We start from the raw sequence: 14,865 nt of genomic DNA on the forward strand, positions 1-14,865 counted from the left end.
TGTGTTTGTAGCTCTGTGTGTATGTGTGTGTGGCAATGGTGAGTAGACTGCTCCGTCAAAAGGGACATCGTGTTTGTCATTGAAGACACACAAAATTATAAACTGTGTACCTCTAAAGTCTCCAGATAATATGGAAAACCAGGGATACTGAATCATAGGGTGATACCGCCTGGAAACAGAGTACTGTATCTAGATGTATTTTTAACTTCCTTCAATACTCCTCTTACTCCTCTTATTTTTACGTGATTTCGAATATGTTGTGTTGATGACTGGATTCATCCTGCTCAAAAGTATTCAAATTAATTCTCCACGTAAGCCTTGGCTTTGCTTTAGATCAGGACCCCCTGAGTATTTCCCTGAGAACTAAAATTGAGAGACTGCTGTTTGCCATTTCCTCTGACTGGTTTGATTTTGAATCCAGCTTCAAGTTTGGGTACTACATCCAGTGGACAACACAACTGATGTAACTTCTTTAAATAACACCCTGATTTTGAAAAGTGGCAACAAGCAATCTGAGTGATTTCATTTAATGAAACAACTCAGTATTCTATAATACCATAAACTGTTCCTTGACATTTATTATCTCAAAGTGAAGACTATTTGTCTCCTTGGAGCAATTGTTTATTTTTAATGTACTACAGTTGACTTGCTATTGCCTGTGCATATAATTGTTTCACCTGCTTATCTTTAACACAGAGAATGAGAGATTGATGTGCTTTCAACAAAAGGTTGCTGAAAGCACAAAAATATCATTAAATCTAAATTATAGCTTTGAACATCTTAGGAAACTTCAGCTTGTTCAGCATTCATCTCTGGATTTCTGAACAGTAGATAGTAGATTAGAGGATGTCATTTGTATTTTTTGATCATCTGTACTGACTACCACTTTGGGGACAATGAGTTTGCTACATTGCATCCTCATATGATACCTTTTAGAGGTTTTGGCTGGGAGGAAATTGCAGTGAATGTAACACCCAATAGTTCCCTCTCTATCTCAGATTCCCCCCCCCTTTTTTTTTAAGGCATCAGGGTTCAGTTCAGTGTAGTCTTCTCAGTGTATGAGTTACAAAATCAGAAGTGAACAGTTAAGAGTGAAGTATTCTGTCAGCAATGTGACCAATCAGTTAGTTAATAATGAAGCAAATTAAGCAGTTAAGCTCAGTAATGTAACGAGTTAACATTTCTACAAAGTATGATGTTTGCAATTATAGAAGAACTGCAGGTAAACATAGGCATTTTATTCTTCCTTACCAAAGTCTCCAAGTAAATGTATTGAAACAAATAAGTGACAGTTGAAGTGAACTAATAAACAAGGAGTGGTCTATTAAGGGAGACTGTAGTTCAGCCTGTTCTGTATGTAGGTTTCTGACCAAACCATTTTTATCCTCTGTGTAATCATTAGAAAGAGATTTTAATAGAATGCACCTGGTGTTTTAGCTCTTTAAAGACCCATCATGTTTGGGAATAAAATCCATCTCAGAAATTAGTGATCATCAAATGGACTGAGGTAGGTAAAAGAGATGGGTCACAGCAGCCAGGCAATCCCTTGCATTGAACAGATTTTGATTGAATAATTTGATCTCATAATAGATCATCCTGAAACTGATGTGTGAATGGTTGAATGGTGGCTGCTGGTACTAGTGGGGAAACAGTTTGAAGCATGGAAGACCATCTTTGCCATCTTCATCCTCTTTTTGGTATGTAAACAGAAAATTTACCAACTGATCGCATGAAAGAGGAAAGAGGAATGCTACACATATAAAGCTCTGATATCATATAATTAACATTAGAACAGTAAAAATATAAGAATTATTGACAGAATGAAAAATATCAACATAAAAACATACAAAAAGCAGGGGAATGCATCTATTTGCAATATATCAGGAATACATATAATAAAGCAGCAAAAAGAAAAAGAAAAGCTGTGTAGGAGAAACCCCAGATCACCTAGTCACAAGAGTCTCCTTATAGAGCCAAGGTCTGATTTGGTAGGGCTGAATGAAAATAAACTCCAACAGTTGCTCCATCTAGCTTATGGGTGATAAAAAATTGGGTACCATTGAGCCAGTATGTCCAAGGGGATGATGGAATTCTCCAGCCTTCCAACATTCTGGGAGGTGGTGGAGAAAGATATTACCAGAGATTGTCTTATATGAATTTAGACTCAGTGAAGATGGAGTTAAGCTATGTTGCTCATTCGCACTCATGGCTGATAGAACCAATGGGATAAAGAAAGATGATTTCTGACATTGTCATATGTGAAAATCTGTGCACTATGCCTCTGCCATATGACTAAGGATAAGGAGAATTTTCTCTGGTCAGTACTTTAAAGCAAACTCACCAAATTTTTGAAGCAAACTCATTTTCTGAACTAATACATGAACTGGAACACAATTTACCCTTTCAATTTTGTACCTCTCCTAGTTTTGAAATGTAATGTGGCCTTTATCTCAAATATTAAATATGAAATCCATATATAAGAGAAGTTGCATGTTAGGGCACATTGCAGATATCAATAACTGCACCATTTATATGGTCTAGAAATCATCACTACTGATATGGAAATTGGATGAATATATTTGTGAATAGACATATGAGAAACTTTTGATTTTTTTAAATCAGAAAAATTCAAATTTCATGCAAGTATCAAGTAGACATGTACTTCTGACGGCCCATTTTAAAATTAGAAATACATTTTGTTAAGGCAAATCTGTTCCTACTGCAAAGAAGGTATCAGCTTGGTGACCAACACAGTATTATGTGCCAAGATATGTTTTATGTAATGTGTTTTTGCAACAGCAAACACTATGTGCATAGGACTGCTTTCCAACACTGATCTTTCGTCTTCCTTTTTGCCATCAGATAACTTGGCCATCATAATTCTGACAGGCTATGAAAGCTGTGGTGTCATGGAGAAGACATTAGCAGTGACATAATGACATGAAATGTTCTGAGTTCACTGCCAAACTTCAAATGACATATCTGTCTCAGGCTGTAATGTGATGTGAACGGCTCTGTGTGGCTGTTCGTTCACAGTCCTTTAGCTGCTTCAATCTCATGGGGAGGTGGTAATCGTATCTTCTGAATACCCCATTTATCGTTATCTGAGCTCTTTCACTTCAATGAAGAGCAGCTGTAAAAATGTCATGACCTCTGTGACAAGGGAGGAGCAGCCATTAGTAAACTTTCTTACAGAAGATATCACTGTGCAAAAAGAATGGCAGAAAGGAGGTGTACACTGGCACGAAGAGGAGGGGCAAGCTGCAAAACTTCCTCCAACCCGAAAAAAGTATTTTATGTGATAGAAAGCTATATATTACACATACAGACATTTGCCCAGTTGCTAGGCTGCAATTTTAACTTACAATTCCTAAAACTATCTTGTACACGATTATCTCCCATGGTTTACAACCTCACCTCTGTCCCTGATAAAAGATAGAGCTCAGCTCTATGCTTCCCTAAAGGTCACTTTTTATTCTCTTGTGAAGGGTTAGAAGGTAGAAGTGAGCCGTCCACAGAAATAAAAACAAAAGACAAAGACAATGGAAGGAAACAACAGGTTAACAGTAAAAGTGGCGAAGAAGACAAGAAAGAGTTAATAGAAGGAGAGGGGGAAGGGAAGGTAGAGGTATGCTTGGCTGAAGGAGAGTGGGAGGAGTCAGAAGTGACAGTTGGGGAGGAGTACAAGGATGAAGAAGGGGTTGCATGGTTCAGTTCGGTGGTGAAAGCTTATGAAGAAAGGAAAAAAGAGGAAAGAAGGAGAGCATTCGAGAAAGTTAGATTTCAAGGGCTAGTGAGAGACTTTCCGAATCTAAAAGTAGGCGGTTTACTGCCTAATCCTCCTGATCCTCAAGGAATACCTCACCGAATAACTGTCAGGGAGTGGGACGTGACTGTGGCCCCAAGGGAGGTTGAGTTAATAAGAGCTAGGGAGAGTGCCACAGCATCTCTGCCTGAAGGTCCAGATGCAGGAGGATGGATCCGTCATTGATGCTGTGGGACAATCTGCGCGGTGAAGAGTCTCCCGAGTCCTTGGATGGCGCCCAAGGAGCCACATGGAGGGCCACCCCACTGACTCAATGGGACGTTAACCACAGTTTGAACATTAATGTTAACGGCCAGTTGCCGGTGTTGGAACCGTTGTTGTCATTTGAAGAAGTGCAGGTGGAAGTCAAAGAAAGTAAAAGTTCCGATGTTAAATGCAAAAAGACGCGTCCGTTATCATTTTGCGCCGCCATGGAGGGGTTGCCTGAGGGAAATAACGAACTTTTTCACATCTCTATTTACATCTAATTCAATGCAATATCTTTTTTTAAAAAATTCCACAGCCATTTTCAAGCAGGAGTGCTATTACATATTTGCTGTTATAGTTATTCCCAGCTGAAAATTCAGGTAAGGCAAAGAATTAAGTGTGAGATCTTTAACACAATCTAACAAATGCTCTTCTAGATGAAATCCACAATTTAATCTTGTTGCTAGCCTAAACATACTTCAAATGCGCACATAATAATTTCTTGGTCAAGACAGTTGCTGGTTAGTGTGAGGATGGCAGTGAGAGTGAGACCCTACCCACCTGAGAACTGTCTGTCCCACTTACAAGGGAGAAGACAGAACCTTAGAAAGAGAATGACCTGGTAAGAAAAAGGAGAGAAGCTAGAGATGGAGAGAAAAGAAGAAGGATCTTAGAGGAAGGGGATGTAACTAAAATAACAGAACAGGTAGAACAAGTAGAATTAAACGGAGAAGAGGTTGGTGGAGAAAAGGGGCAGGAAAAGAGGGAGGAGGATAAAAGGGGTGAGAGGAAAGCAGAGGAAATGATGTTACCCTCAGGATGGGAATTGATATGGACGGAAAACCCTTGGATGAGTAAGTGGGAAAGATTCATGGTTCCACGTGAGGAGGCAGAAAGAAGGAGAGGAACAAAAGTGGTGAAACCTTCTTTCTGGAGAGAGAAAGAGACCAGGGAATGGGGGATGCAAGATAAGAGAAAAGAGAGCTAAAATAGAGAGGGAAAAGAGAGGAACAAGCAAGATGGAAACGGACATATGGGAAGGAGAAACCCTCAAGCCTGGACCCTGGGAGACCCCAATATCAAGAGAGAGACTACCGGGACCATTCAACCTCCACCAGATGGGAGATGCCTGGGATGTTATTATTCCCTGAATCCTCTGAGGAGGCAGAGAGAAGGGCATGGACAAATGTTTACAGACTTTGAGTTAAACGTTTCAGTTACAGTTCAAGATAATAATCTTTTTCAGTTCCTTGTTGGGTACTGAAGAGTATGTTGGATGTTAAAGTGAATGCTGCTAGCTTTTTTGGATGTTCCAGAAATAAATGTTGATGTTTTGAATGCAAAGGACATGCGTGCGATAACTGATCTGTACAGGGAGGAGAAGCTTGGACCAACTAGTGAACCCTCACAGTTAGCAACTATGTCAAAGTTCTTTCTGAAATTTAAGATTAGTTTTATCACCATCTCATTAACTTTCTGATTTCTGAGGATATAATGAATTGGTGATAATCATCAGATACAGCTCAGCATTAAGAGACAACATTATGTCCAGGAAATTTCAGAAATATGTATTGATAAGAACCTACTGGATGCAACAAATCAGAGTGCAGGGCCAGCTGTTTAATATCGATCCTCAAATGCAGGGCTGCCCATACCTTTACAAAAAGTGAAGCAACTGTTTCAGGCTGGAGAGCAGGGAGTGGTCCTTCTCAACAGTCTCTCTTTGACAGAGGGTACAGTCCATACAGCCTATCCTTGGATTCTTAAACTTTGTTGCTGGTGCAGTGGAAGATATGATTCCATCACCAATGTTGAAGTAAGGTATAACTACCCCTCGAATTAGCTTTCAATTACTCAGACTTAACTTGTGGCTTGAACCCAACCACCCCTTCCATTTTTCTAGGAGGAAAAGCTTGTTTTTAAAAGGGACTTAGAACTGGAACTTGAGACTTTGTACCAAAGACTTAGATTCTGACTTGGTACTTGGTACCAAAGACTTGGACTCTGAATTGGGACTCAGACCCAAAGACTTGCCAACATCCCTGCCAGTTAGCTTCTGCAAATGGATCAGGCAAGGAATGACATCTTGTCCTCTAGCTCAGGCAGCAAAACATCTGGGGCCAGGTTTGTACAAATAGAAGGCATCTTAATGCTAGTGATGGACAAGCAGAATGATGGAGAGCCTGTGGTGATTTCAGTGTGAGTGTGGTATGTCTGATTTATAATGTGGCTATATTGAGATTTGTATAGATTTATGCAGGTTGGTACTGCATGCATGGAAAGGATGCTGGAATGATTGACAGATAGTTGTTGGAATGCCTGTGTAGAGGGCTAGGGGCTTATTGGTTGGTGAGAATGAATATGGATGAGATATAAGAAAAGTGGCAGTTGATTTTGTCAGTTGGTTGGAGACTCTCTAGAGAGGCATGTGTTTTTGTTTGTTTGTTTTTTGTGTCATAACAAGTGGTCTGCTCAGTGAGGTCTGTGTGCAAATATGGTTCCGTTATTATATCCAGAAACTTAACTTCCCTTTTCTCTACCTTCTTATTATTTCAAAATAAATCCCTTCTGTTTTGACCAAAATGAACTCTGCTCATTATGCTCCTTTTAATTAGTTCTAATAAGATTCATAGCAGTCAATCAAGGCATTACTCTCAAGTGCTGGTAGGCTACACTGGAGACTTAAGCAGTAGTCTCATCAAGGTGGTTAAGTACAGAATAAACCAATGGTCAGGTCCTTTACGGCATTTTAAATAAAACCTGCAGGGTCAAGCTAAAACTGGCTGGAAGGCTCAATTAACAGAGGTGAGCCTAAATACTCTGAAGGTATTGGAGGTGTTTTTTTCTGGTAAAACACCAGAAAAGGTGGCACAAGTCAATAGGTTGTATGGTGGTTGATAGACTGGAAGTGTTAATCTCACTGAGGTTTTGTAGTAAGCTAGGGATGTGTCTGTGGTTTGTCACTGAGTCCCTATGCATGATCCAACTACCACAAAAACTATCACTTCCAATGCTGGCAGTATCTTTGCTGTGAGCTGTTTCTGCATACTAGTTCAACACATAGATCAGTAAATTTCTTTGTACCATCACAGGTCATATACATGAATACAGAAACACAGAAATGTACACAACAAGTTTAGACAAATTTTTTTTGAGAAAATCATCTGCTATTGCTGACAATCCAAACACATGAAAGCCTTACTCTGTGTAGTCCTCAACATAGGAAATGTTATAATAGCTAGTCTCTACCTGGAAGCTGTTTCAAGTACACCACCTTCAAAGACTGAGAGACAGACTAGAAAAAGATCAAGGAATGCCCTGTAACATTCTCTGTCTAGATAGAAATAATATATGTTCTTGTACATCCAGCAAACAGAAAACAGAGCTTATAGGACAGACCCAAATAGCTGTGGTTTTGCATATATTTCATTCATGCTGTGCATTGACATTTTAATTTTAGCTTAAGCATTTTGATTTTTCATCTTCTTCCAGGAATGTACCTCACTGAGGAATGAAAGCACTTCAACAATCAAGTAAAAAGATTAGGTGATTAGAGGACATTAAAAATCTACTTACCAATAAAATGAGAATGCCCAAGAAAATATGACTCCTGAATAGTCCTAAAGCACATGTATTTCCCAACCAGGGATGCCAAAATCAGTGTGCAAAATATTGGACAAAACATTAAGCGGAATGTGCATTCTATGTGTAGTTCATATTTGCTTCCGTAAAAATCCTTTCTACGAATTATGTCCCAATGCTCAAAATCCAATGATAAGTTTCTATAGGACCTCCTGCCTGTGACAGAATTGTTGGCTCCTTCCTGTGTCCTCCCCAACCTGCTGATGCACATTAGAAGCTTGCTCAAGAGGAAACTCCCTGGAAGGTTTTTTGTGGAACTACAGTAGGCTACAGCAAGAGGTGGGAAAAAAAGTGAAATTTCTATTCCACTGGTGCCGGCACACAGCTGAATCTTGGAATGGAAACAACAAAGTAATAAATTGCATATTACTAAATGCACCTGAATTTATCTTTTAAAGATAACTGTTATGATATTCTAACTATGACATTCATTTATATAATGAAAGTTGTATTTTTAATGCTAAAAACTATTGTAGGTTTCTTCTTCAAAGCCCATTAAAAATCCTTCTACTGCTAAATATTTATTTTACACCTACAATATTTCTGTAATAATGTACAACACACATTGCAAGGGCACACATTATATTCATCATTCCCAAATTGATTTTTTCAGTTAAGCAATAATGAAGTATAAGCATATAAAAGAAGACAGCCTTATATTTGGGGTGTTTTGACATCAGATGGCTTAGATATATCAGATGGCAAATTACCTTTGATAAGTCCCCAGCCTCCAAGTAGAAGCAGATAACAAATACGTTCCATGTAACCCAAAGGACTAACCAGACGGCGTACTGTAGAAAAAGAAAAGCAGAATAATGCATTAATAATTCTGATATCAGCTGTGTTTAAATAATGCTTAAACTGAAAATCTTAAGCAGACGCCAACCAGCTATTGTCAATACACTGAGGCTATGCTTACAGAAGAAACAGGACAAAAATCTTTTATCATTCCACTAGATAAAAACTATTTACAGACATTGGTTTTAGAATTTTTGCAGAATTATTATAATGCTTTGTTAAAAAGAAAGGCAAGATCTGTCCGAGGATCCAATAAACATTGCGGATGTATTTCTTTGGATCATATTTTAATATGAACCCAGCTAATTTGTATTTTCCAAATCACTCTGTGAACCAAAACATTGTATCTATTATTTTGATTTCTATACAGTTTATGATAAAAATTCTTCAAGAAAAAATAGTACAGGGACATTTAGATATCAGGGAGCAGCTTATGCAAAATGGAAAATGAGAAATCAGTTTTTCCCCATCCTTTGTGTTCAGGATAATACTGAGGATCTAAGTAGTTGTGTTAAAAATATCTATATCTCAAGTTTTCATAAATGTAGAAAAAATCCAGAAATCCAGATGTCTCATGAAGTTGCAGAAATTAGGTCCATAAAGTGTTCCCAATAATTTGAGGAGGACAGAGGGAAAGGCTGTCTTTCTTTACTTCTTTATTATATTTATATTATATAATTAAGTTATACATTAAATGATCATTTATGTTGGCTCTATTGTGTTCCATGTGGCTTCTCCTGTACAAATACGTTAATATCTGTATTTATGGCACACTTTTCTATGTATGTTGTGATTTATTGCTTAAAAACAGTCAGGTGTTGAGTACACACATACACAAATGAACCCATAACCACATATTTCTATAAGAAATGAAGACAAATAACTTTATGCTAATATCCCTCATTTTCACGATAATAAATTTGATTACACAGGACCATTATATCACTTCAGCAGAAAACTTGTTTCAGAGCTACTATAAACACAGCCATACAGGTATGCTTCCTCATTTTCTTGTTTAAGAAGCCTTTGTTCCTGTATGCATGTTAAATGTTAACCCTATTCTGTGCTATTATATTCTATTTTGTTAATTTTCCCACAAGTTATTGTGAAATTCTTTTTCCTCAGTTGGCAGCTCTTATTCCTAAGATTATTAGTGAAGTTCTGGACACACTGATACAATCTTCTTCTACTTTAATGTACACCTCATGTAAACACAAAAGATCAGTTCTGCTCTCTGTTTCCCAAAAAAGAGAGAGGGAAAAACCTCAATCGCCCAAGACTAAGCCCATTAAGCACAAGACTTTCTTCCCCCCAATACAGATCAACTGTACTCGACTAGTAAAGATTAAAAATGTTGATAAGACTATATTACAAGTCTGTTATTTGTACATGTTGAATTAGTGCAATACACTGTGGCGAATTACACTATATAAATCTTGCATGCATAAATCACCAGCAGGATGCTGCCCACAATTTATTATCAAACACTTCTTGTTTCATTTGAACTCAAAAAGCATGGCTAATATATGATGTGGTTAAAACAAGTTAAGTTAATACCATGGGTTATATATCTGGCTAGTTGCAAATAATATTAGTTAAGATCAACCATAGTTTGGAAGTACTGTGTTTCCCCAAAACTAAGATAGAGTCTTATATTAATTTTTGGTCCGAAAACACATTAGGGCTTATTTTCAGGGGATGTTTTATTTTTATTTTTTCATGAACAACAATCTACATTTATTCAAATACAGTCATGCATCTTCTTCTGGTTGGTGCACAATGGTGGAGGGTGGGGTTTCACTTAACTGGGGTTTATGTTTGGAGTAGGGCTTATATTACGAGCATCCTGAAAAATCATATTAGGGCTTATTTTCAGGTTAGGTCTTATTTTTGGGGAAACAGGGTGACACTGAACTACTATGAAGAAAGACTGCCTTTTTATACTTTCTCTAACAGTAAGTATAATTTCCCACAAAACTTTTCCTTTGGGCCTTCCTATTGTATTTTTACTCCTACATAAATAAAGAAAACAAACAAATTATATGCTTAAGTATTGCTGGAAATGAGTATTATTTAAGAAATACAAATTTAATTTATTTCAGTGGATCTACTCTAACTGAGATTAAAACTGGATTTTACCAAGAGGGTTTCTTTTCTTACATTATCTTCCACTGAAAAATGGGCAATACACTGGCTTAGCTCTCTGTCTCCATCTTAGCTCTCTGTCTCCATCTAATGAAGTCATTATTCAGTTAACATTTGAATCAAAGCCTTCTTCTTTCAGAGCCACCCACATGTGTTAAGCTATATTATACAAGCTGCAATTTATAGACTTGTATTTTGTGACTAGAGCTATGGAAAGGTTCCTTAATCTGGTTCAGGATCCAGTTCCATGACTCAGATTCAGATCTGCTTGGTTAGGTTTAGATGCAAATAAAAATTCAGAAATCCAATCCTTCACATCTCCAATTTGCACTGGGAAATTAAAACACTAAAAGCTTTTTTGTATTTCCATACATCTTTAGGAAATATAAAGAGGGGGGTCTCCCATTCAGAGGGAATTATTCCTGCTAGAGTGCAGAAAATAGGTCCAGAGTTTCTTGGTATTTTAAATCATTCTTTAAAAATCACTATAACTTAAACAAACAAACAAACAAAAAACCCAACAACCACATAAGTATACAGAAGCTGGAGGGCACTATAGCCCCCTTCTGGCAAGTTTCATCCAGTGGATCTTGTGGTATCTACCTTTAAAATTTGATTTAATATGATAATCTAGGTATAGTAAATACAAAGCAGAGCAAAATTATTTCAAAAACTGACCGGAGAGTGCTAATTAGATTTTTGCCCAAATTGTAAAATAAAAGCAAGAGATAGGTGGGGAAGGATATCACTACCTAACATGTTAAGATTTATACACAATAAACACAGAAGAACAGTAACAAGGCTACAAATGAACAAGAAAGTAAGGGGAAATAATCAATTATATATATATATATATATATATATATATATATATATATATATATATATATATATATATATATATATATATATATATATATATATATATATATATATATATATATATATATATATATATATATATATATATATATATATATATATATATAGATAGATAGATAGATAGATAGATAGATAGATAGATAGATAGATAGATAGATATATAGATATAGATATAGATAGATATAGATATAGATATAGATATAGATAGATAGATAGATAGATAGATAGATAGATAGATAGATAGATAGATAGATAGATAGATAGATAGATAGATAGATAGATAGATAGATAGATAGATAGATAGATAGATAGATAGATAGATAGATAGATAGATAGATAGAACAGTCCTGCCCCTCCAGTACTGCTGTCTTGACACAATCAACAAGGAGTTCAAAAAAAGGAGGTTCCTGCTCACAGGAGCACTCTTCACATAAGCAAGATTTTCCAAGATTCCTTGCTTGCATTTAAAACCTACATGTGAGTCGGAATCTCTCTTCCTCAGACTCCTCACTGATTACATGAAGAAAGAGACAGCAGAAAGGTTCAGGGATAGGAAACTGGATTCAATAAAAGCTGAATAATGCTAGAAATTCAAAGTGATGAAAATGGGCACATCTGACTTCTGGATTACAGCATTTAAATGCCTCTTCAACTTCATGCTCTAAGTAATCATTCTGGAAACTCAACTCTGAAGGTCCATAGCAAGACAATGAACCATACTAATATTTCCTATCTCTAATTAGAGCTACATTTTATGAGAGATCTTCAAAGTCTTCGCTCCCCCCTCCTTTTCTAGAGAACTACATTATCTGACAGCAACCATCATGTAGATTACAACAGCCACAAATCGATAAGGTCTTTGTGACAACAGGGAATTTTTGTTGCCAATTCCAGTCCAAAGAGTCATCGTGTACTTTTCAGTGTCACAAAAAAGTCATAAATTTGGCAGATTCTGGGAGAGGAGGGGAAGATCTATGCATCTCTTTTAATCCTGCAGTCACTCCAGATCCAATTCAGATGTGGCCAGATCTACACATCAGACAACAAGAAGGATTAAAAGGGACATTATGAGCCCCACGAACCCTTATCAAATTGGGGGTATTCCCTTCTATTCTTTGTTCCAAAAATGAGGATGCAGGTGTTCATAACCAAATGGGATTTATTGAAAGTGGGGGAGTTCAACAACGTTAGCAACGGCAAATGGTCCCAAAATAGTTTCTGGCACTGTCTGGTAGTACAGTCTTTAAGTCTTTCAATTCAGAGTTCTTAACCACTGTAGTCATTGTCACCAGAGGGATTTTCAGTACCAGTGTTGCCCATGGAGCCATCCTGATTGGGCTGTACAAGGAGTTACACAACATGGAGGGCTTATAACACTGGGGGAAAAGCTTGCTTGTCTCTGACTTTTGCTTCCTGCCCCCATGTTTCTATTGATTGACCCTAACCCTCTTGCAGCTCCTGGCCTGCGTTGCTGTCAGTTTCTCGGAAGATTGCTCCTGGGCTCAGAGACATCTCTCCCTCCTTTCCTGATCATCTCAATACAACGGCCTTGGGGGCGGATGCAGGCTAAGATGCCTCTCTGCTTCCTCTTTGGAGATATATGTGGCTCAGGGTCTTCTGGGATCTCTATACCAAAATGATAGGGCTCTTCCTCAGGGCTCTTCATTGCATCACCCCAGGTTACCTCTTCTTCCCATGCCTCTTCTTCCACCATCACCCCAGGGAGTTTGCACAGCTTAGTCAACCTTACCCTTATCCTTCTCTTCTCTCCCCTCTACTGCCTCCAATCCCTCTTTTATATCTCTCATGCCTCCTTTTTTCCATCTAGTGTTTGCTCCTCTGCTCCTGGGCTCTCTTCATTTCTCAGCCTTTTTTTTTTACCTGCTCCTTCCTGTGTTTCTAGATGAACTTCTTCCTTCTTGTCACTTCCTGGGGCCTTCCAGGGTTTGAGGTTCTCCTGGGGAATCAAACATCTCCCAGGTCTGCAGGGGAGCTCCTAGCGGCTGGTCCTGGGGTAAGGAGAGATGGCCCACTGCATCACTGTCTCCATCCTTACAGACATGTGGATCTGGCCCTGAATTTGCACACATATTAAATGTGGAAGGCATAGGACCTGGCATCTCCATTAGAAATATTTTCCTAGACACAAAATATATAATTTAAATACTCACCAGAAAGTAATTACCTTGTCAGTGAAGTGGTTGGTACCAGAAATACTTTGTACTGCTTTCTACATGGATGTTGCACAGATCTGCCAAATATAGTGAATAGTATACCACCTAAACAACTTTTATTACTGAATATGTAACAGAAAGTTTACTTACTTATGTATTTAATTCAATGTTTACCCCACCCTACTAGTGGCCAGGCCATCACCCTGTGTGGCTTACAATAAAAGCATCAACAACATAAACTAATGTTCAATAATAAACATAAAACAAAAGAGCAAACAAACACCAACTGAAATACAATCTATACTAAGATACAATATGGTGACAGATCAATCAACTATTAAATAATAGGTCATCAAAAAAACAGAGGAACAAGAACAAAAAAAATTACATTAAAGAGGGACAGGAGTACAGAAAACCTGAGAAAAGAGCCAAGTCTTTACTTTTTTCCTGAAGCCAAGGAAGGAAGAGGCCTGATGCACTTCCACAGAAAGGGAATTGTACAACATGGTGGCCATCACTGAGGCCCGGTAAAGCTACTGCAGCCCCATTCTTCCTTCTCTACTTACTTCCCTACAACATCAATAGTTGCCATCACATTCTGTCCAACTCATATGGTAGTAGTACAAAATTTTACTGAAGAATAAAAGGATCTAAATATACTGTTTCATACTTAGTACAGTATATCACCAGATCAATGCCTGAGACCCACTAGGTACTGGTGAAAATGTTGTATCTTGTGTATTAAACTTTAAACTAAAAAACTCTACCACTCTAAAGTATTTAATTGAATGCTTAGTCTGATAATAGGGCCATTTGTACTTGTTACAGTATAACCACAATATAAACACATTCAGATGTCTCTGAATAGGTAGCCCTGAAAGGAGAAAGGGATAATGAGAAGTCATTCAGTGGATAAACATTCCCATGGGTTTACATTAACATGGAAATAAATCAGTCTCTAAGTCAGAGCTTTCACTTTATTAGACAGGTAGGTAGGTGGGGTATATGAAGTGAAAGAGTCTTGTTCATATGTGTAAATTCAACAGATGTTTAAACCAACAATGGAGGAGTATTTTATCAGGAACCGGAAGGGAGAGATTATATAATGGGAAATGATTCACAATACACATGCCCTATGTCATGCACATGAGAGATTTGAATCTTCCTATATGTCATTCTTAGAGACATCACCTTGCCAACAAACGTCAGAAT

At 37.6% G+C, this 14,865-nt stretch overlaps 1 protein-coding gene across 2 annotated transcripts in view; it reads right to left on the reverse strand.

Annotated features, from left to right (window-relative positions):
• Nucleotides 1–14,865, reverse strand: part of NKAIN2 (sodium/potassium transporting ATPase interacting 2) — a 645,401-nt gene that overhangs the window by 289,324 nt on the left and 341,212 nt on the right. For both annotated transcript variants that reach the window (XM_020794094.3, XM_020794097.3), the window contains exon 3: nt 8,365–8,445. In XM_020794094.3, coding sequence (XP_020649753.2) covers nt 8,365–8,445 — 81 coding nt within the window. The remainder of the gene's footprint in view (nt 1–8,364; nt 8,446–14,865) is intronic.

This window comes from Pogona vitticeps, chromosome 1 (assembly GCF_051106095.1).
Source record: "Pogona vitticeps strain Pit_001003342236 chromosome 1, PviZW2.1, whole genome shotgun sequence".
Lineage (NCBI taxonomy): Eukaryota > Metazoa > Chordata > Lepidosauria > Squamata > Agamidae > Pogona > Pogona vitticeps.